This window comes from Calidris pugnax, unplaced genomic scaffold (genome assembly GCF_001431845.1).
Source record: "Calidris pugnax isolate Ruff unplaced genomic scaffold, ASM143184v1 scaffold54, whole genome shotgun sequence".
In the NCBI taxonomy this organism is placed as follows: Eukaryota; Metazoa; Chordata; class Aves; order Charadriiformes; family Scolopacidae; genus Calidris; species Calidris pugnax.
In genome coordinates, this window is record NW_015090864.1 from 5,752,699 (window position 1) to 5,774,692 (window position 21,994).

The 21,994-nt window shown below is 39.3% G+C and overlaps 1 protein-coding gene across 1 annotated transcript in view; it reads right to left on the reverse strand.

Moving 5' to 3' along the window:
- The window catches only part of XYLB (xylulokinase homolog (H. influenzae)), an 81,308-nt gene that overhangs the window by 38,035 nt on the left and 21,279 nt on the right, over nucleotides 1-21,994 (reverse strand). The window contains exons 13-15 of the mRNA XM_014944888.1: nucleotides 21,414-21,529; nucleotides 19,174-19,247; nucleotides 17,696-17,792 (exon numbers count right to left, since the gene is read on the reverse strand). Coding sequence (XP_014800374.1) covers nucleotides 17,696-17,792; nucleotides 19,174-19,247; nucleotides 21,414-21,529 — 287 coding nt within the window. The remainder of the gene's footprint in view (nucleotides 1-17,695; nucleotides 17,793-19,173; nucleotides 19,248-21,413; nucleotides 21,530-21,994) is intronic.

Here is a 21,994-nt window from a genome sequence, read left to right on the forward strand (position 1 = left end):
ATGACTGAAACATACACACAGAGACTGGAGAGACTGCCTGGACAGGCAATAAAGTAACAATGAGATACTACATTTATCCCTATATGAGTTAAGGTAAACATCATACTTGCATATGCTTTATGCTACAACTTCTCAAGAACCCTTGGGAAAAAAAAAAAAGCAGCAGCTCTTGATCTGTCTTATCTTAAGCAGAAAACATAGGGGTTCAGAAAGTTACTACTGAAGAATCACTCTTTAACAGCCACCATGAAGTACTGAGTTGAGGTTGTTCAGCCTGGAGAAGAAAAGGCTCTGGGAAGACCTTACTGTAGGCTTTCAGTACTTAAAGAAGGCTTATAAGAAAGATGGGGACAGACTTTTTAGTAGGGCCTATTGCAACAGGAAAAGGGGTAATGGTTTTAAACTAAAAGAGAGTAGATTCAGACTATACTTTAAGGAAGAAATATTTTACGCTGAGGGTGGTGAAACTTTGGCTCAGGTTGCCCAGAGAGGTGGTAAATGCCCCGTCCCTGGAGACATTCAAGGTCAGGTTGGACAGGGCTCCGAGCAACCCGATCTAGTTGAAGACATCCCTGTTCATTGCAGGGGGGTTGGACTAGATGATCCTTAAAGGTCCCTTCCAACCCAAACTATTCTATGATTCTATTAAGATAAATCAGTCTATGAAGGGCCAATCAATCAAAATAAATAATCAATTCACAGTGCAAACACACAATTTCAGCAAAGTGGAATAACATAATAAGGAGAAAATACGTTAAAAAGAAATTAAAGGTAGCAGCCAAAAGCCTGGAATACTCTCAACTAACGCTAAGACTGTTCAAGGACAGTGTATGAAGGTCTTAATTTGGGATATGCTGGATGGGCCTACCCCAGACTGAGGGGTCAACAAGGGACGTTTTAGAACAAATCATAAGTTACCCATGCAAAACTTGCAGATAAACAAAGTGCCAAATTGTTATAAAGTTACCTGTGGAAAATATGTCTTGCTTAAAACTGCCCTAGTACCAGGGGCATGTTGGTGACAAACATGGTGACAGTTGTCAAAATGGGCTCCCAGTTGGACATGGGGAGCTTTCAATACCTGAGATCCATACTCAGCTAATTGGCAGGAAGCGCTGCAAAAACAGAACCATTAGATACTTTGACAAATGTGATTTAATGGGTGCCTTCTGTGAGGGGAAAGTCCTCCAGAGAGATCTGAAAAAGGAGTCTCTGACCTAATTGATTGACACAAGCATAAACACTGATTTCCAACAGGTTCCTTGACAAGGTCCTTTGCCAAAGTTTCTTGTACAAAGAAGGCTGCCACAGGACAAGAATGGAAGTGGTCTTATGAATTAATGATAATTTTTAAAAGACATGAAACAGCAATTGGTTTCCACGTTCACTAGCTAAAGGTGATCACAAATAACGTGGAAACTGGCCGAGAATGAAACAAGAGAGCCAAACCCAAGGAGTTAACAGAATTTTCTTGTGATAGAGACAGGATAGTATAATCTTTGAATAAATCATGGTAAATTTTAATAATTTCATGAAAATATCAGATTGATACTCAAAAAATGAAAAAGCAAGTACATTATAATGTTTATAAAAGGAAAAAAAACCTAGAAACAGTATTATGCCACATTTTAAACAAAACAGTCTCCAATTACTCAATGCAGTGCCGGTCATACACATCAAGAACATAATAAAAATGGAAACAATGTAGAGAAGAACAACAAGGCTGACCAAAGGTGTGGGATAGCTTCCAACGAGACATGAGTAAGTCTTGATTACAGTTTGTCAGCCAAGAAAAGAAGATACGGCTAAGGGGAGAGCAGAGGGAGGCCAGCAGAGCACAGGCAGCCAAGGAGATGACAAATACAGAATAACTACTCACTGTTTTTCATAGTAGAAAACCTACTGAGGAGCAAATGAAATTATCAGGTGACACGCTCAACACAAACAAAAAATAGGGATTTCTCACACAATGCACAGCTCAGCTGAAGTACTCAGTGCTACAGGATACCATGGGTGCCAAAAAGCTACATGCTTTTAAAAAGCGATTAGAGAAGTTCATGGGAAAAAGTCCGTCAACAACCATTAAATAAGCAAACCTCAGGCTCAGGAAGTTACTAAACTGCAGACTGGTGGGAGCTGGGAGGGTGAAATACCTGTTCAAGCCTTGCTTGTGCATTGGAGACCAGCCACTGTCAGAGGAAGACTCTAGCCTAGCTGGTCCTTTGGCCTGACCCAGGAGAGCCATTCTCACCTTCACCAACAGAACAAAACTATTTCAGTCTTCAGTACTCTTGAAAGAGCCTCCCCCGAATTCTCTGCAACTGTTGAATGAAAGCCTGCAAATCGGGTCAAATCAGAGGTGGTCCAAAAGTATTCTCAGTGGGGAAGACACACCTCACACATTTTTTCTTTCCCTATGACAAAACACATAACAGTATTTTACATTGAGTGTTTAAAAATTCACCATCAAGCCAACAAGGCACCTTCAAACCTTGCAAACACATTTGATTGTACCAGCTCCAAATTTCCAAGTATAACCATTTCCCCCACCAACACGTGAGTTTAAAAAGTTACGAGAAGACAAAAGTCTTACAACCTTAATTATATTTATCATAATTCTGGAGATTGCAACATTCTTGACCTTTTTTTCCACATCCTAATGCAATTTCAAATTAATCTTCTCTATTTAACAAGAGTTATCAAATGCCATATAGCATGTAAACTACACCTTAATTGCTGAGAAAACATCTCTTTGCAGAACATTATTTAGGCATGTATTTAAGTTTCATTGACCTCACAGGTACCTAAGCACTTTCTTGCATCAGGCATCTCTACTCCTGAGAGCACCGAGAGCCAACAGGCGATGAAAGCCCATACTTCAACCCTGAGACACTCAGTCCGTAATGCTCTACTCAAAGCGTGGCTGGTCAAGATGCTGCTTTGCCTTTTTTGACTGTCATGAAGGGCATAACACAATACAGCTAAAAGAGAAAGCATTTTCTATTTGTCAGAAGTAATTAAACATGTCACTGACTTTCTGTAAAACTCAAGAGCCATCTGGGAAAAGAGCAGTATGTCTCCACATCTATCTGAGTGACAAGGTCAGAGCATCCCTCACTTCCTTGGTTGCTTCTCCATCACTGAGTCTCTTCATCATGCTGTAAATTAATCCGTAAAAATTTGGATAGAGTACCTACTGTAATTAGCTCTATCTGTCCAAATGAGGCAAAGTGAGATGGGGTGGCAGCTGAGGGATCCAATTGGCTTGTGGCTGCAGACTGACAGAACGAGGTCAATACACCAACTTTATTCAGAAGGGGAACATAAAATTAGCCTTGTCTTGTTCCATTTCTGACACAAGGTTTCAAGACCTTCAGTTACCAAGAACCCACTAATAAAATGCTTTATATTTATACTCCTCCCTGTGAAAATTTTCTCTTGCATATCTCATTAGAAATTCTCATCTATTGATTTATAGACATCATTTCACATTCTTCTGCTGTGCACCTCAGCAAAGAGCACCTTGCGGTGCTCCTGGCAGCCTTCACAGGCTTCATTAGGTCCCCCTGAAGCCTCCTCTTTTCCATGCTGAACAAGCCTGGCTCCCCCATCCTCTCTGCTCAGGGCAGGTCCTTCAGCCCCAAAGCATCTTGGTGGCCCTCCACTGCACTTTGTCCTGTTTTACATTAAGGAACCCCAAACCAGGCACCAGATGTGATCTAATGGACCATAATTCACTTCCCTCAATTGCCTGGCTGTGCTCCTGTTGGTACAGCCTGTATGCCGTCAGCCTTCCTTGCTGCAAGGACACACTGCTGGCTCATTTTTAGCTAGACCTCCTACATCCCTTTCAGCAGAGCTTCCCCCCAGATTCTTATCAATGCAGGGAGTTGATGTGCCCCAGGTGCAAGACTTGACATTTTTCCTTGTTGAATTTGATGAGGCTCCCGACAGACCATTCCTCTGTTTAACATGCAACTTACATGATTTATTCAAGTCACAAGCATGAGCTTCTCATCATCATATCAGAGGATAAGCCTGGAGATAGAGTTGAATGTGTAACACAGGATTAGGTGTACATTGGATGAAGTAGTGTGATGCACAGCTCACCTCTTTGGCCTTTTCTCATTATATCATAAGACCTTTCTCAATGTTTATATTCACGGTGACTAACACACTGGAGGTCTCTCCGCTAATAGTTCTCTGTTCTCAGAAACTTGGCCCAAGCCACATGTCCCCATTTAAGGGATTTCTGCCAGGAATTGCTAAGCACACACTAGGTCACAAATGACACGAGACTCACTTTTCTTGCTGGCTCTGAGCAGAAAGCTAAAAACTAAGGCTAGCGCTTAGGAAACTGCTTCAGAGCATGCTTAAACACAAGTAGCATCACTAGCATCAACAAGTCAATGAGATGACAAGGTCTGTATTTAAACCTAAACCAAACAAAAAATAATTGGCCAGACTGGAGACAAATCCCACTTATATAAAAATACATACATTTCCTTCTAAAAGTGCATTCTTAAGAGCTGGGATTAAAGGGTAGGGAAGCTTTCACTGCTGCTGTCTGTGCAGAACCTATTCTGCAACTGAAGAAGCAACTGCAATTTCCACTGCCAATCCTGCAGAAAGCATGTCCTCTTCTGGTTTTTGTTTGCCTTCTAAATTTTCTGTGAAGTTTCAAAGCAGACAGAAGCACTTCAGGACTAGCTCTCCGAACTGGTAATGCCAAGTGAAAGAATACAGAAAACTTATTTTTCTTTTTTTTTTTTTTAAAGGAGTCCAAAAGACTTACACAAGTGTGAGGGAGGAAGTGCCACTAAACTGACAAGTCAAGGAAGTGCATGCATTATTATTTATGTAAACCCACGGATATGAACCAAGTGTGTCTCAAGGTAACATAATTTCTGCCACTAAGGTCAGAGTAGCAGGACATAAATGGAATTTAAGCACCAGTTTCAGAAGCTTTAAAGACAGCCTTTTCACTAAAGTAAGTATTCTAAAATAACTTCCCAAGGATTTTTTATTAAAATTATTAATAGCATTCAGCGTATTTCCTTTGAATCCTTGTCAAGACTAAGATATTAGACAACTGCTACACTTGCAGCCTAGAAGCACTCGTGCTTTTCATGCATGAGTGGCACTAGGTCAGGAAGAGGTTAATGTGGGGAAACACAAAATGGATTTGGCAAGAAGGAAGAGGAGGAAACACTGCACTTCAGCTGAAGAATATGACATTTCAGCACATGGGGATACTAAAACATCAGCTATTTTCTTTCTAGGCAACAAGGGAAGTGCACTACTATATGCTCCGTATCTTGGCAAACTGAATGAGCATTACAATTTTAAGAAAACATGGAAGGGAATAAGGGAAGTATTTATCAATACAGGGTTGGATTGCAATGACCTGGTATCCACTAAGGATCTGTAAAATGTCCTTTTTATCTCTCAGTTACAAAACAATTTTAAACATGCTGGGAAGGAAACAGTTATTCTCATCCTGTTCCGTAGCTGAACCATGAATCAAGACCCGAGGTGTCAATTTACCCTTGAGAATCTTTTGTTGCAGTTTAATTTACTTTTCCTCCAGTGTAATCCTGGTGTCACCTTACTGTTTAATATTGAAAGTTATTGACAAAGGAAATGCTGATTCATGAAAGTGAGCTTTTGCTCTAATGTATTCATGTGAAAACAAACGAGCCTGTACCATTGCATGGCTCTTCCTCTTGCTCACATTTCATTTCAGCCCTGACAGAATTTCAGATGGGGTGAGTGAATCCCACGCAAATCCTGCCGCAAGTTTTCCCCAGTTGTGGGCCAGTGAACAAATTCGATTTCAAAGAAAAGCTTCATCCTCAGTGCAATAGCAATTCTCCTTGGAGTGTAAAAGGGCATGACCACTTACAGACTGAAGCAGAGCTCTCTCTGAAATTACGGAATCTGTTTGCCTGGCTTGTTTCCTATTCATACTGCACGTTCTGCTCCATAGGTACATATTTGCTGTGGTTTAATCCTGATTAAGATTTATATTCTAATCCAGCACTACTTATCCTCGCTATTTATAACGCTTGTTCTTCCATTGATACTGGGCTTGATTGCCTGGCCTGGCTGACAGTCTGCAAACCACTTTTTACCCTGGCTGTGCACAAAACAGACAAGCCCAAAATGGCACATACAATTCTCCTCTTTCCTACCTAGATTTCTACTGATTTCAGTCAGTTTAGGATAGAGCATTTTATAAAAATATAAACCAAAGGATAAAGAACAACTTGGAATAATCGAGTTCTGATACTTGAAGACACGCTTCATTTATTTTGGATGTTTTAATCACATAGGGAGATATATCATCTGAAACTAGCATTTTCCTCCCTAGCTACTAGTATTTAAAGTGGGTACAGCAGAAGCCACTGAACATTTATTCAGGTGAATTCATGTATGTAATGGAGTTGCCTTTAGCAACTCTCCCTCGTTTCTGGGCCTCTTGTGACTCCGCTACCTAAAGTTTACATTTATCTTTCTCCGATGATGCCCACAGCTGGGCAGGATTTTAGAACTTTCAACTCAAAAGCCTTGCAGCCTGCATTATACGCAGTGCTAACAGCCCAAACAAAGAGGCAAAAGCAGCAAGAGGTTTATTGTAACACTGGTATTTTCTGAGCTCTTATCGAGCAAAGCATTTAATCTAATGTATTACACTTAATGAAGAGTCAGGAACTTGTACTGCAAATAACAGATCAGATATAATTGGAATTTGTTCCACACCACTAGCCTACATATATCAATAAAAACAATAACCACATTGGATTTTGGGCTCACTTCATTTGCATTTCTTAATTTAGTGTTTAACTAATTTAACAATGGTAATGATTTAATTCAAATTAAAATCTAAAGAAAATAAAACAATTTTAAAAAGCCATTAAAGATTTCATTAAGATCCATCTAAATTAATATTAGCTTTCTTAATATTTTCAGTAAATGATTTTTTCCTCTCACCACTGAAACAAACATGAAGTTTCCTCTGTGCAGTCAAGCTTTAGACAAACCTTGTTAGATTTATTGGTATTATTTCAAGCAATTAATTAATATACATTAGAGTTGTTTAGAGGAAAAGCACAAAAATGGCAGGAAAATGGATGAAGCTGTTTTTAAAACACTGCATTCAACTTAGATAATTGTTCTTTAAGTCTTTTATGTGGAGCTCTTAGGTGTACACCAGCCATTAGATCACAATTCCCATACATTTGTGGTGTTGCTCCCAAGCACCAGATGCACACGAGTTACCCAGGCTACTACAATAGTTTTACAAGACATTTTCTGCATTGCCACATGTAGCAGTCACTTGCACGAGTGACTACTCAGACAAAAGAATTCATTTCAGAAATATGCCAGTTTAACAACTAAAAGGTTTCTGTAAGTCTCCAATCTTGCCTCTCGTCCTCTAAAGGATACCAAAAAAAAAAAATCCGTATGCTCTAGGCATTACTCTCTCTCTATATATATATACTTATGCACACTCACACTATAAAAAGTCAAACTGAGGCTTCTCTAAACTGGAACTGCTCTGACACTTTAATCCCCTGGTTAAAATGAAAACCAGTAAAATGGTCAGGCCTCCAAGGAACTATTTAGCTCATTTTCAAGCACATAAGGGTTGGAAAGTAGGGTTACAGTTCTGCACTCTCCTGATTCTCATGATTAACCCCTATATTCACGCAAATGGCAAGACTGAAACCAACTGGAATGCCCCAGCAGTGGTTAGACATGCAAGTAGCAGCCCAGATAACACAACCTGTATCACAGCTCACAGCAGCTACCTTCGGTGAAAGAATTTATTAATACCTTTAAGTAAGGAATAAAAAAGAGAATTTAAAACACAAAAATAAATAAGAAGTCGCTAGGTCCCGAGTACTTGCAATTTATTGAAAAACACAATTCCACCTTTTCAAATAGGTATTTCCAGCAATTTTTGCATTCTAATGTGTCGCACTTAAAAACAATGGCTTCAGATGTTCACCTGCATTTCAGTAGGTACCAGGCTTTTATGTTCACAGACAAAATCAGGTATGAAATACACAGCTTTGTGTCACTTTCTCTGCAGCACAAGTGTTCACTTGCAGGTAAACTTAAGTCATTTAACTAGAAGTGCACTTAATTTGAAGAGATTACTCAAGCAGCTCTCCACTTGTACACTTGTATTATCATCATAATTAGAACTACTTCAAAACAACAAAAAGTTCATTTTTGACCAGAATAAACACAGAGGAAAAAGATCAAGAGCACCTCGAGTGAAGAGGGGGAATGCTTTTGAAAATATCCTTTAAAATCCCTCCAGCTGTGACCAGTGACCACCTTCACTCCAGTGCTACTCACCGGGCTGCTACTACAGAGGCTAATATACAAGATAATTTTCTGCTGATTTGTATGTTTTCAGTTGGCCGCTGAGAGGACTGAAATACTTTGCTGATTTGTAACAATGATGAGTTCCTTCCAGCTTTCCCTAATTACTTCTTGAGACACATACATGGAAATTGGTACGTACAGATAAATATTGACATTTACCTGTTTTGATAATAGATACCAGCAATGGGGAGGGAAGGAACCGAGTGACTCAGTCCTGGAAACACAGAGGAGGCAGCCAGGGATGGGCTGGAATAGAGCCCTTAGAAGCCTTTCTTCAGCACATGGATACCTCTAAGAGTCAAAGCCCTCTACCAACAAAGCCTGTGTTTGAAAAAAGCTCACAAAAGTGAGCTCATGCTGTTGAAAACAAGACATGAGAACACCCTGAAGAAACCTACTATCAACGATGGAGTACATCGACTAGATAGTTAAGAACACTGAAACTTTGGCTACCAACTTTAGGCTAGGGAAATCCAACATATATCCAAATCAGCTTGTTTGTTGTCTAAAATAATGCTGGCATTTGATACTAATTCAATAATTAATATAGATTTTTTTGTGCTGTTACCTTTGGTAATACTATTGCTTTGTAAAAAGAAAAAATTCAATATTCTGTGCCTGTACACACCAAACACCTTCTAGTGGAGTTTCTCAGACAGCATTCAGCCCATTCAAATTCCTGTGCAGCCATTCCTTTCACTTATTGTTACTGCAAAAGGGGAAATACAAACGCACAAAGATTTTTATTTTAGAAAAATGCTAGCTGATTTCTACAAACAGGGGCTAACTGAACTTCCATCCACCAGTACTTCCAAAAACTCCTAATAATTATGTATTTCAGAAGAATCACCCGAGACAGGCACACAAGGAGGTGAAATATTAAGAGTTAAGCCACACTTTAGTAACATTTCAGATATAGATTAACAAGTGCAGTTATCTGGAGTAGAGATATCCTCTAAAGAACTATTCCACTTTGACACACTCTCAAAAATAAAGGCATCACAAATCCACCCTTGGCTCGTACGTATATACATACTTCTATTTTTAATTTTAAATTTCCAGCTTTCAAAAATTTCTTGAACTGTCTTATTAAGCTTTGAATATTGTCAAATGGAAGACAAATACTTTAAAGCCAACAGAAGTGGTAAAGAAGTGGCTGTTTTTCAACTCACTCTCTACTTGAATAGTAATTGATGTACTCAGCAGGCACTCCTGAGTTTAGTTTTACTTTAAGTCTGTCTGATGCTGTACAATCACTGTAAGTGCAGTTGGAAAAAGACAATTTCAAATTCAAGCAAACTTTTTCTTTGTGTTCTTTCATCCATTCTTTAGATTCTCCCACGAGGAAAAGTACAGCATTGACAAACTGAAAGCCACAGTAAGAGACTGTCAAGTCCAGCCATTAGAACATCAAACAGAAAAACAATAGCACTGTCCAGAAGTTGGGATCAGGAATTTCATGTCACTTACCATATCATTAAGAGACTTAATTCTGTGGATTCTCTAATCTCACTCTTCCATACATACAATTTTGCTACTTCAGGTCAGTCCTGTCACCGATCCCAAATTCCAGCTTCCAAGTGCAAAGCTAAAAAATTTCTGTTCTTAACTTATGTCAAAAGGAGAATTTTCTAACTACATACTGCACTTGAAGCTTATTCTTCATGAACTCCCCATCCTTTGCCACCCTTTACACTTGGGCTAAACTGACACTGTGAAAGCCTCGGGGCCGAGACCTGTCATTTTACGTGCAGCATGCATACCTTCACTAGTGCATAAATTAGACATACCACATAAAGTCTAAATAACATTATAGTTTAAAGGCGGAAAAAGAATACTCTTCATGTGTGTTCTTGAAAACCAGGGGCTAGAGATAAGAAAAAAAAAAACCTGCCCAAATTAATTCTTTCATGTCTGAAGAGAATTAAAGTTATACAACTAGACTGCAAAATTCCACTTGTCCACAGATGTGTGAACTTTTGCTTGGTTTTTACTTAACCAAGAAACGTGGAGAGTGGATGGCACCACCACCTTTATACTCCTTTTAATCTTTTAAACTAAGGCAAACCTGTCTTGCTTGATCTCATGAAACAAACATAATCACCGCTAAAAAAAAAAAAATATAAGAAAATCACTGTACGTGCAAACAAATAGAGTAAGTAGGGAAAGAATAACAGAAGTTCTATAGATCAGTCAACGCTGAAAAACCTCCAGTGTGGGTTGATGCAGCTGAAAACATTGAGACACTCAGTGCTCAGAACTGATGCATAATGTGAGATGTGTAAGAGAAGCTGAATCACCTTAACCAGAGGAAAGGAAAGACAGATGGAGGGACTAGGGATTATTGGGAGAGCTGATTAGAGTTCACTAACAGGCCTGTCACACTTGAGCAACAAAAATGAAAATACAGAAAGACCCAGGAAGAAAGATTTAAAATAATAACTACATAACATTTGGCTATCTGTCAACTCAGGTAAATGTAGTATTTTACAAGCAGAATGACCATCAAAACACAAATGATCTCTTTGGACCAGAACACCTGCTTTTAGGAAAAAAGAAACAAAACAACAAACTTCTTGCTTATAAAACTGCCGGTGCTAAAGAATTCCCTACACCGCTGACAATTGCTGCACTGTTTGATTTCAGTTTCTGTTAAAAATCTGCACCTCAGTTGTCATTTGAAGTTTGCCCACCTTCAACTTCCACTTATTGAACCATAATGTTTCTGCCTGTAAGGCTCAAGAGTCCTATACTATCAAGTTTCCTTTCCCAAGAAGGTACTTATAGACTGCAATCATGTCATCCCCTTGCTAATCTAAATGGATTTAAAACTATAGATCAGTCTCAAAAAACAAGTGATAAAAGGAGATTTATTAGATAACCCAACTGATCCCCAAGTCCCCAACTTCTAGAGATCCAAGAAGCTCTAACAAAACCAGCCAGCTGACAGCTAACTATTTTTCTGAATACTGCTTGAACTGTACATCCACTGAAAAAGTCATAAACAATCTCCCCTCACATCAGGGCACAGGAATTGAACCATTTACATACTTGGTCTTTTGCTGACCAAACATTAAAAGCAATTGTTCAAACAATGACAACATTTTATCATTGTGTCAGGAAAAAAAGACAGATAGTACCCCTTCCAATCTTTTTATTAACTCTTCAGATTTTCTGTCTTCATTGTGCTTCCTGTGTATGTATAACAACAATAAAACAAAATAAAAGCAAGACAATAGCCACTGCATGAAAAATTCGAGACCACGTAAGCAGCTTCCTTATAGCACATTAGGTCATTTCCTTCAGAGACATTTTATCTAACCCTTTTAAAAATTAGTTAAACTAATACTGTACTCTCCTGAGCCAAGTAATAATAAAAAGCCCTTTTTGTAAAATACTTGGTCAGGGAATTGGTAATGAGCTAACCAACCTTTTCCTCCAGATCACTGGCTTAAAACCAAGCTTTGCTTGATCATGCCTAGAAGGCTCCGCTACGTGATAAAAGTCTGATGCTCTGTGGGAAATAAGAGGGAATACAGTCAAGTTCCTGGCACAGCATTGCCCGCCTCGCACTGGCACTCTTATCAGCCAGAAGTTTCATCAGAAAATACAAATATCCTCTGCAGCAGAATCACTGGCTTATCTGGGAGGAAGATCCTGCCTTTGATGAATTTGAAAGTACTTCTTGAGCCAACACTACTCCCTCAAAAATACAGGCTCAAGATCTAACGACAAGGGTGGTATTTACGGTCTGTTTGTACCGCACACCGAGTGGTATCCTCTGCCCCATCCCTATTCATATATGTTCCCATCTGACCATTACCACTGTTCACTGCTATTTTAAACAGAGGACCTCAACCTCCCGTCAAGGGCACTGTCTTCTAATTATTTTTAAACTGCTTTCGCTCATTTTCTGGAGCACAAGGCCTCTAACAAAGCCGTCGCCCTCGTGCACTGAAATACCATCAGCACTCTTAGCAGCAAACAGCAAGAGACAAGCACGAAGCCAACACAACATTTCAGTATTGATTTCTCTAAGAAATTTAAATCCCGCAGGGCATAAACATCAATTTAATCTGTATGCAACTACAAAATGGCCTCACTCACAGCGTTCCTCATTTCAGCCAAAACACTGCTACAGCTAAAGTGGAAACACACTTAGCCCTGAAGGCAAAGGCAATGAACAGAACAAGCACCCCAAAATTCCTGATAATCTCTAAGAGTTTTGGAGATTACAATCACAGAAGACAGTCAAAGACAATCTCCAAGAGAAAAACCTGCCTCACAGCCTGACACAAAGCCATCCCTAGGGTGTCCAGAAGACCAGTGATATCTAGCCTTGCCAGACCAGAGAGTCACTTCATCCTCCGATGAACCAACACTTTGCTGTGAAGTTGTGGGAGAATTCTTAGAAATTAATGGTCATCCTGTGAGCACCCCAAGCTCTGGGCAGCTGTTGACAACAGGCCTCTGACAATAGTCCAGGCCCTTGACAACAGTGCAGGCCTCGAGGATACTAAACAGTTAAGTTGGGATTTGTAAACTAATGAAGCTGGCAGAAAAGGAGTAGCTGTCTTCTGAATGTACTGATAAGTAAGACCTTGAGTAGAATAAAAAAAAAAAGAGAAAAGACTGTGTGTGTAAACAGCTAATAATAGCCAACTATAAAAACATGTAACTAGTTATCACCTGCTAATAATAGTTCACTATAAAGGCATCACCTGTGAATTGTCTATAAAAGCTGAGCTATCTGTGCAATAAAGTGGCATCTACCTGATCACACTGGTCATTGTGTATGGTGTCCTGAAGTGCCTCAAGACAACAAGAGCAATGAAACACAACCGCGCCATGTTATACTAATTGGTGTTTTCTGAGCTCCCCGCACTCCATCAGACTGCCTTCCCCGTGGACAAAGAGCTACACATTATTATTACATTCAATGAGCTGAAAAGAGCACCAGAAGAAAACACCACCTGAAGAAAAAGGAAGTTGGGCACCTTGGAGTTTGCCCTCATGTAATCTTAGACTGAGTTCTTTAGATACCTTCCCCCTTTAACCTCTGAGAAGTCAGGCCCAGCACACTCTGACATTTCCCTTTTTTCCCTAGCTCTGCAGGACTTCTGTTTTGTTTAAGAACGCATCCCATTGTATATCCAATCAGAAAGATGTACTTCCATACATTTGAAACACCAGTAACATGTAGCACTTAAGGAGAAAAAAAAAAAGGCCCATTCTTACACTAGTGCAAAGCCATGGGCATATCTGTGTCACCCCAGCTGGTACTTAAGCACTGAAGACAGTCAGAATTCAGGGCACCAGCATTATTTGCAAGTGATGTATTTATGGATGTAAGAAACTGTAAATTACATAATAAACACAGACGCAGGATTTTATGGACAAAGCTTGCGCTTGTAAAACGTGGCACCTTCTATCCATCTCCCCCTGATGATGACAGTTAGGTGGCAGAATCAGATTCCTAAAGGCATAAATGTGACACGAACAGTGCACTGGGCAACTGTAGCACTATGAACCTGCTGACAGGCACAATGTGAAGGCAGAAAGCCCTGTCCAAAGCCAACAGCTTCAACACAGACCCCACGCCAGATAATCAGCCTACCTACAAGGCAGGATTTATTAATTGCTGCTGCAGTCCCACAAAGGCTTATTTAACACAACTCTAGCACACACCTGACCCAGTATGTACAGACTGAGTGCTCAGATTATCGCTGACATGAAGGTTTCTACACCATAGACCAGCACATCATTTGAATATCCATTGACTTCTCAAACCAGGCCATGATGACATGTGTGATCAACACCAGAACCCCTACTTATGTGCTGGTTTTGTTCAGCATACATGACATACATCGTGGCAATATTTACTTCAGCTGTCAGTGGGCAAGGGGGCAGATTTTGCTCCCAAGAATAATTGGTTTTGTTTATCTGCACTGTGACAGCTTCACTGGGTTCAAGCAAGGACCATTGGAACACCTTCCAGTCAGCATCAATATGAATTTTAGGATTGCTTGGTCAGGAACAGAAGCAACTCTGAAGTGATCATCAAGATTATTAAAGTATACACTGGCAGATCAGTCTCAACCACTGACAGCTTTATAGCTGCTGTGATCACCTGTGTCACTGAGCTGCAGACACTGTCATTTCTCTATAAAGTTGCCATGGGTTTGACTTTAGAGTCCCCAAACCACGCAGCAAGGCTGTCTGTGTGACCAGCCTCTGAACTCCAGCTGTACGTTTAGCTTTCAAAAGGAGATGGCTGCAAGCAGAAAAAGGAAGTGACAAAACAGAAGGTGTTTATGATACAATCAAAATCCAGGAAAATAAAAAGGCAGAACAGCAAACCCTCACCTTATCTACACGAATCTCTGAATCGGAGGATGTAAACAACAGAGATAGACCAAACTTCACTTGTTTGTTTCTAGATCACAACGCTCTATCTACCCCTTAAGCACACAAGCAAAACAGGATACAGGGTGTTACTGAATGATTTCCCCTGAAATCTGATTGAGAAAGATTAGAGCAATTAGAACAGAGTGACACACACTTTTTAAAATCCTTAAATCACGATTAATGCAAGGTTTAAATTTTCTCCTAAGGATCATCTGGTGACTCCGTGCCATTTTCAAAACAAGGGTGACACACACAGCCCAGCCTCAAGGAAAAGCCATGAGACAGAATCCCCTGCCCTCTACTGGCACACGAGCCGCACTGAAACAAGCACAAACAGCAGCTGAAGAGCTGTTTTAAGGGATTTTTTTTTAACTATTATTTGTAATTTATATAAGATCTATGATATACCAGACACATCAAACTGGGAACAAAACCTCACATACAAAACATGCTTTCAGCATCATTGCACTTCTTGCTGCAGCGCTAGATAGACTGAGGATTCAAAATGCTGCTCCTAGCAAGATAATATATTCATTAACTGAAAGTAAATTCTAAGGGATTATCTAATGTTTGTCATGTTCACAGTGCATAACCAAGAACTCTATGTGACAGATATTTATTTATTTTTACAAAATTCTCTTCCACGTATGCCACTGCTTTTCAGATTACAGTCATCCAAGCTGCATTTGGCCCAAAAATAGGGAGGCAGGTTCATGACTCTGCCAAAACGATTTTCCAGCGCCTTGGTGCCAGAGGTAGGGAAATTCTTAGCCAGGTTTCTGACTCGTCTGCACCACTGAGACAGCATCACACAAACCTCAGGACACCACAGCAAAGCATTTGTTGTCACTGACCACCACTTCTGTATCTGTTACAGATCAGTTTAATAGCCATCATCATACAACTTTCCAGATCTTGTAAGCATCTATTACTGTATTTTTTCATTGGTGTAAACAACAACAAGAAAATCCAAGATTTACACTGCTGTGATTGTATTTCTGAATGTAAATCAGCTTGATTCCTGGAAAAAAATCAAAGCAAATTCCCCATCTAGACAAGGCCTAAAAGGAATTGAATAAACACAAGGGTCCTGACTGTATATTTCATCCAAAAGATAAATAAGCTTTTAAATCACATTAAAAACCAAAAAAAAGCAGCCTGAAAAGCAGCAGTTATTAAGCAAGACAAAGTCTGGCAATACCAGAGTAATTCCCACAATGCTCATCTATACCCTGAAACACATTCAGAACACACCCTGTTTTCAGAGCTGTCACACAACAAATGCAGATGCAAGCCTGCCATCACTACACAAATAACAGAATATGACATTTAAATAATACCACCAAGGAAAAGTGGGAGATGCATACAGCCTACACTACGTACAGCAGTTCTTTTTTTAAAGCAACTCATCTGTTAGTTACCAAATAGCTAAAAGACCCTTGGGATGCAACAAAACAAAAGCACACAAGGTTCCAAGGAATCTACAGGAACACAATGCAATCACACCCATCTCCTTTTTACTTTAGACATGTATAGCATAAAAAAAAAAAAAAGGAAAAAGAAGAATAGTTTTAAAGCCACATCCTAAAACTAGTTAGGTTTTTGGCTGTCCTACTTAGCCTAAATGTATTTACAGATAATTTCTACCCATTTCTTTCTGCACCGGAGTTGTCTGATATCTTAAATAGTTCTCCTCACGCTCTGGTGTTTGTCTAACCCCTGACATTTACAGAGTGCAAAAGTATCCTCTTCAGCCATGAGATTTCTAGGCTATTTAAGTCAAGCTTTTGGTGCAGCAGAATCTAAGAATGAAGGATAAACAGGTATTTTAAACTCAATCTTTGTGGATCTCTCCCTGTCTCCATAAATAACCTCCCCAAATAAATACGGTTTCAAGTATATAAGAAAATATATAACAGGAAAACCTTTACAGTGTAAATTTATGAGGTAGTGTTGCCAAGCCCTGTGATTTGTTCCAGACCCTCTATATTTTCTCAATTTTCAGCTCCTAGAGTTTTCTCTTAAAAATAAAAAAAATTCTATCCTCCATGATTATGGATAAAAGCCTGGAGGTAGGAGTCAAGCAACGGCTTGTAAAGGAGGAGGTCAGCATTGGCTTGCAAAGGAGGAGGTCAAGATGCAGAGAAAAATCATATGATTTAAAAAAAACAAAACACTAGTTAAAAACCCTCAAGATGAATTAATTCAGTATTTTTTAAGATGCCACTGGCTGATACACTGACAGAAAACGCCAATAAAACATCTTACCAACTTGTCTGTATTCTTTTTGCAGAATTGCACAGCTGGTTATGATCTGATCCCACTTCTGTAGGTAAAATACTGGCTGATTTTGTTGTTTCAATGTGCTAAAAGCTACTCATATTATAAATTCCAGGGAGCAAAATCTCTTGCTTTCTAAATCACAAGACAGGGAAAGGGCTTCTGCTTTATTAACAGAAAACTGAGGTAAAGAGCTAAGTGACCAGCTTATGGCAGATCCAGGAACTGAACATAGATTTCAGATTTTCTGAGTTACAGTCTTGTGCTTTAGGCAGAAGGCTGGTCTTTTTTTCACTTAACAAGCTATCGAAGCCCAAACTCTTATTTAAAAATTGACAATGCAGCTCAGTAACAATGAAACAGCAAGAATACTTGCAAAAGAAGTCATCCTGAAGTTAAACCATTGGAGCTGCTAAAGTTAACATCTGCGAAGTTGCCCCCAACACACCATCAAAAGTTTTTCCAGGAGCCAAATTTAGAATTCATACCAGATTGTGTATCTGTCAGACAGGACAAGAATCACAATACTGACATTACTGTCGGGACTCCTATCTTTGTGCTTGATCTCTCATGCCGTTAGTTCTGCAGCTTTTTTCATCGTACTTACTGACTTTATATCCCAGCTTTTCAGCATGAATCCTCTTGGCCATGAACTGCCCTTCAATCAACGCTCGTATTTCCACCTCCTTTGGAAAGCTTGAAACCTGTATCAAAGAGGGAATGCATTACGTTAGCAAAAACCTTGCACAATATACAATGCCAAGCTCGAGACAAGTGAAAACCACAAGATGGATTTAGAGCTGATTATCCTTGTTTTCACCCTGAAGTCTGCTTTCAACTAGGCCCAGCTCTTCACTCATACACACAAGATGGGCCTGAAGACTCATGACAGAGACCGCAACCCATAACCGTGGTGCTGTTGGCAAATCCATCAAACTCGATATCAATGCACGACGGGAAGAGGTTCTAGTGCAAGTTGTAAACTCTATGCACTTCTCAGCACCAAAGGCTGCTTAAGAATCAATATGTCAAAAATATAAAACTAAAGCAAGCAGATAAAATTCAGATGCATTAAGCAATGTCACAGAAGTTTACATCTATTTCTGTCTGCACAAAAGTGAAACCATGTAATCTTTTCATTAATTTATCTAGCTGCTATATATAACATCTTTCTGTCCTTTTGTCAACCAGAGTATAAGAAAGGCAACAGAAGCAGGAAAATATTGAACTACAAACATATACAAAGAATCTTTCAGAAAAAGTTGAGTTTTTCCATGCGCTACAATAAGTGCCTACAACTTGTATAACAGCTAGAAGTGATTAAGCATTTATTTAAACAGCAAGCATTTAAGAGACTAGTGCTACACTGCAAACACAAGATACTATCAATCTCTGTTCACCCAGGTGAGGTCGAATCCACTGGGAGTCATGATTGATCAAAGACATCTGCTGAGTTTCAGTACCACCCAGGAAGCCAGGTATTTAAAACAACATCCATTCCTCAGAAGAAAAAAAAAAAAAAAAGGAAAAAGATAAAAGAACTTTTCTTTCCATAACATAATTTCTATTTTAATTCCAATTGGACTTGTGCCTGTGTTTACTTACATGCTACTATGTAGCTTGTAGGTTACTCCAAGACATGCAGGACAGCAAAATAAGGTCTTTACATACACATTTGAGCAAGATAAAAGACAAAATATTATAGCCCTAAGTTTCAACACATCCTTATTTGCGTGTCTGAAACTTAGAAGATGGGGACGAAGTCATGTAATTGTACTAAATTCTCAATAAGCTTAAAGTTAATCCTGTTTCAAAGACAGTGTTGGTGTCAGTAAATCCACATTTTCCAGTATAGGAAATATTTCCTCAGAAAAATACCATGTAAGTTCCAGTTCAGACTTTGCACTGTATATACTCTTAAGCTCCAAATCAAATACTTCCTTATAAAAATCATCACAAGGACCCATATCAATAAATGAAACTTGAAAGCAAGTATCTCAGAAAAAAAAAAAAAGATAAAGGCAAAGATCTCAAGCTTTGACAATACTCCTTCAAGGTTTGAGACATTAACTACATTATGACTACCTTTTGGTTGTCTTTGTTGAATCTGTGAATCCCAACTGCTTCAGGAGTAATTTCCATCACATCAAAGTAGAAACCTGCATCAAGGAACATTAAAGAGCGTCATGTTTGCTCCCAGCCCAAAATTGGAATCTTATTTCAGGACAGAGCTAAAATGATAATAAATGTTTATCACGTACTTGGAAAGATATTTGAGTCACCACACAGCCTGTTCCTTAATTTATTTCAGTCCAGACATTTATCAAATTCAACTACTTCCAGTTTACAAAAATGTGGATCTTGAGCATGTCTGGCTCTAGGCATCCAAACAATATAATAAACAACAAGCCTACAGAAAAAGCACACATCCACCAGAACACACACACGCAAGTAACGTAGATAACACATCTTAGAAATAGTTTCAGTTGGTCATATGCAAGGGTGAAAGAAAAAAAAAACCAAACCAGAAAAAAATGGAAAGTCAGTAGAAAGAGTATAGGAATACCAGAACACTTCATGCACCGGATTAGATTTCATGAGCTTATTAGGGAACATCAGATATTTTAAGTCATGAAGCAGAGCTGGTCTCTGAACGGTTTTGATGAGATCTGAAGAAATGCAGTAATGCTTTGTAGACAGCTAGACAAAAAGTGTGAAAAAGATTTCTTTTGTGTTGATGGTAAGAAGGGTTGGTCAGAAAAGATATTCGAGAAAGGAGACAAAAAAAGAAAGTGAGGACAGAAAAACTGAACAGAATAGCTAAGAAACTAAGGTGAGTTCCTAAGGTTCAGACCTTGGAACAGGATTATGCTGCCTTAGAAGCCCTATAACTATTAGCCAACACCTCCCTCTCCCCCCCCAAAATAGTACATATTAGCACACGTAACCTTTTTGGTAAAACATTCTGAAAAGCTGCCATCAAGCAACAGTGTGGGTTAGAGACCTTGCAGGGCCTGCAAGATACCCAAAATACATCCCAAAACCTACTTTCTGACACTGCTGCCACCTTGAAGACCTGCACAAGAGGTCTTCAAGTACATTTGCTGGTTTTATTAGCCTTCTCAGATCCAACAGGACCCTCGTCTGTTCACCACCCCTCCCTTCCCTATTTGCCACCCCCCCTAGACTCATTATCCCAGCCTCACCCCAGCAGCTGCCTCTCCCCATCTCCACACCTCCGCAGGGGCATCTTCTCACACAACAGGGAGAGTGGGGAACAAATGATAAAAATTAGGATGCATAACCAGTTACTCCACTCTGCTTCTCCCAGGAACTCAAGATTATGGAGATTACTGTATTTTTACACGTACACCCCGAGGTTTTCCAAGGTTATCGAGTACAACTTTCACGAAACACCCATTTTATAGTGGATTGAGATATCCAAGTGAATGTACTGTCATACAAATTTTAAGACTTTAAGGTAGTGTCCTGGTATCCTTGAAATCAGTAACAATATTCTCATCAACTTCCAATTTTTTTAATACTGTCTAAAGTGGCTGGGTTTTAGGTTTTGGAATAACTTCTTCCCATTTTCTGAAACACCTGAACTGATCAGTCTTCTAGTGAAAAGAGATTCCTAGTCATTTTAATATCCCACAGAGACTAGATTTGACAGACCACATAACAGAGCTTCTAAAAATGAAATCAGTGCTAACTTCACAGTGTCAAAAAACTGTATTTTAAATTCACTTTCCTAAGGAGTGAAGTCTTCTATTGCTTAAATAGCTACATTTTAAAACTTTGCTACATACAGTTTTTAAATTAATTTTACTCATACCCATTCAGATCTATGTTAAACTGTAGGAAAGAAAATAATGTAAAACTTCAAGTATGGGGGCTTATTAATATTTTTAAAATATTTCTATCATCATCATTTTGTTTCATGTCATTCACTAACCGTAACCTGGGGAAAAACAGGGATGAAATGACTCTGTGACACACATTTGGCAAAATGCAGGAAATCTGGGTATCACTTGACATTAATGCTTTGTTCACGTGCATGAACAAGATTCTAGAGTCACTTTTAGAGATCAAAACCATTGAAGATGCAGAAAGAAATAATATGGAGCTACTTAATCCACTTGGTTTGAGTCTTCAGGAAAATACTATCAGGACAGCCTCCCAGTGGAGCATTTCTAGGTACACATTAAGAATTTCCCTTGCTCTAGCTAATTCTTGGCCTTTATCATGACCCAAGTAAAAAGTAGGTACAACTCCCACTCAAGTATGTGTCTGTGCAAACACAGCCCTGTTAAAGCTCATACCCAAGTTTCCATTGTTTCCAGCAGCAGTAGATGATAAGGCTTTGGAGAATTCATCCCAGGAGCCCGAAGCACAGTCATCTCGGATCCTCTCTCTCATCAGAGAGCCATTCTTAAAACTGAAACACACAACCATATCATATGCATTTTCCAAAAAATCTGGCTCTAGATTTTTAAAGGATTTTTAAAATTGGTTCTTTTAGTCAATATTGGTGTTTCGTTTATCAGCTGAATACTGCTGGGTAAGGTAATTCTTCATTATGGAAAGAGATGGAGAGGGAGGAAACCAGATAAGAGAGAAAACTAATATTGAGGACACGTAGAGGAATGCAGTGCAGAGATGCTGGTACACATCTCTCCAATCATAGAATCATTGAGGTTGGAAGAGACCCTTGGGATCATCAAGTCCAACCATCTACCCTACTAATAATGAATAAGCTCAGATCCAGGCTGGCAAGCCACACTAAACCCAGGCTATCTATGTCTCCTCAGAGAAGTACTCTGAGATGACTCTGCAAGGAGACCTTCAAGACCCACCTGGATACAGTTCAGAGGAGCAAGAGTGTCTCTACATTATCATTTAT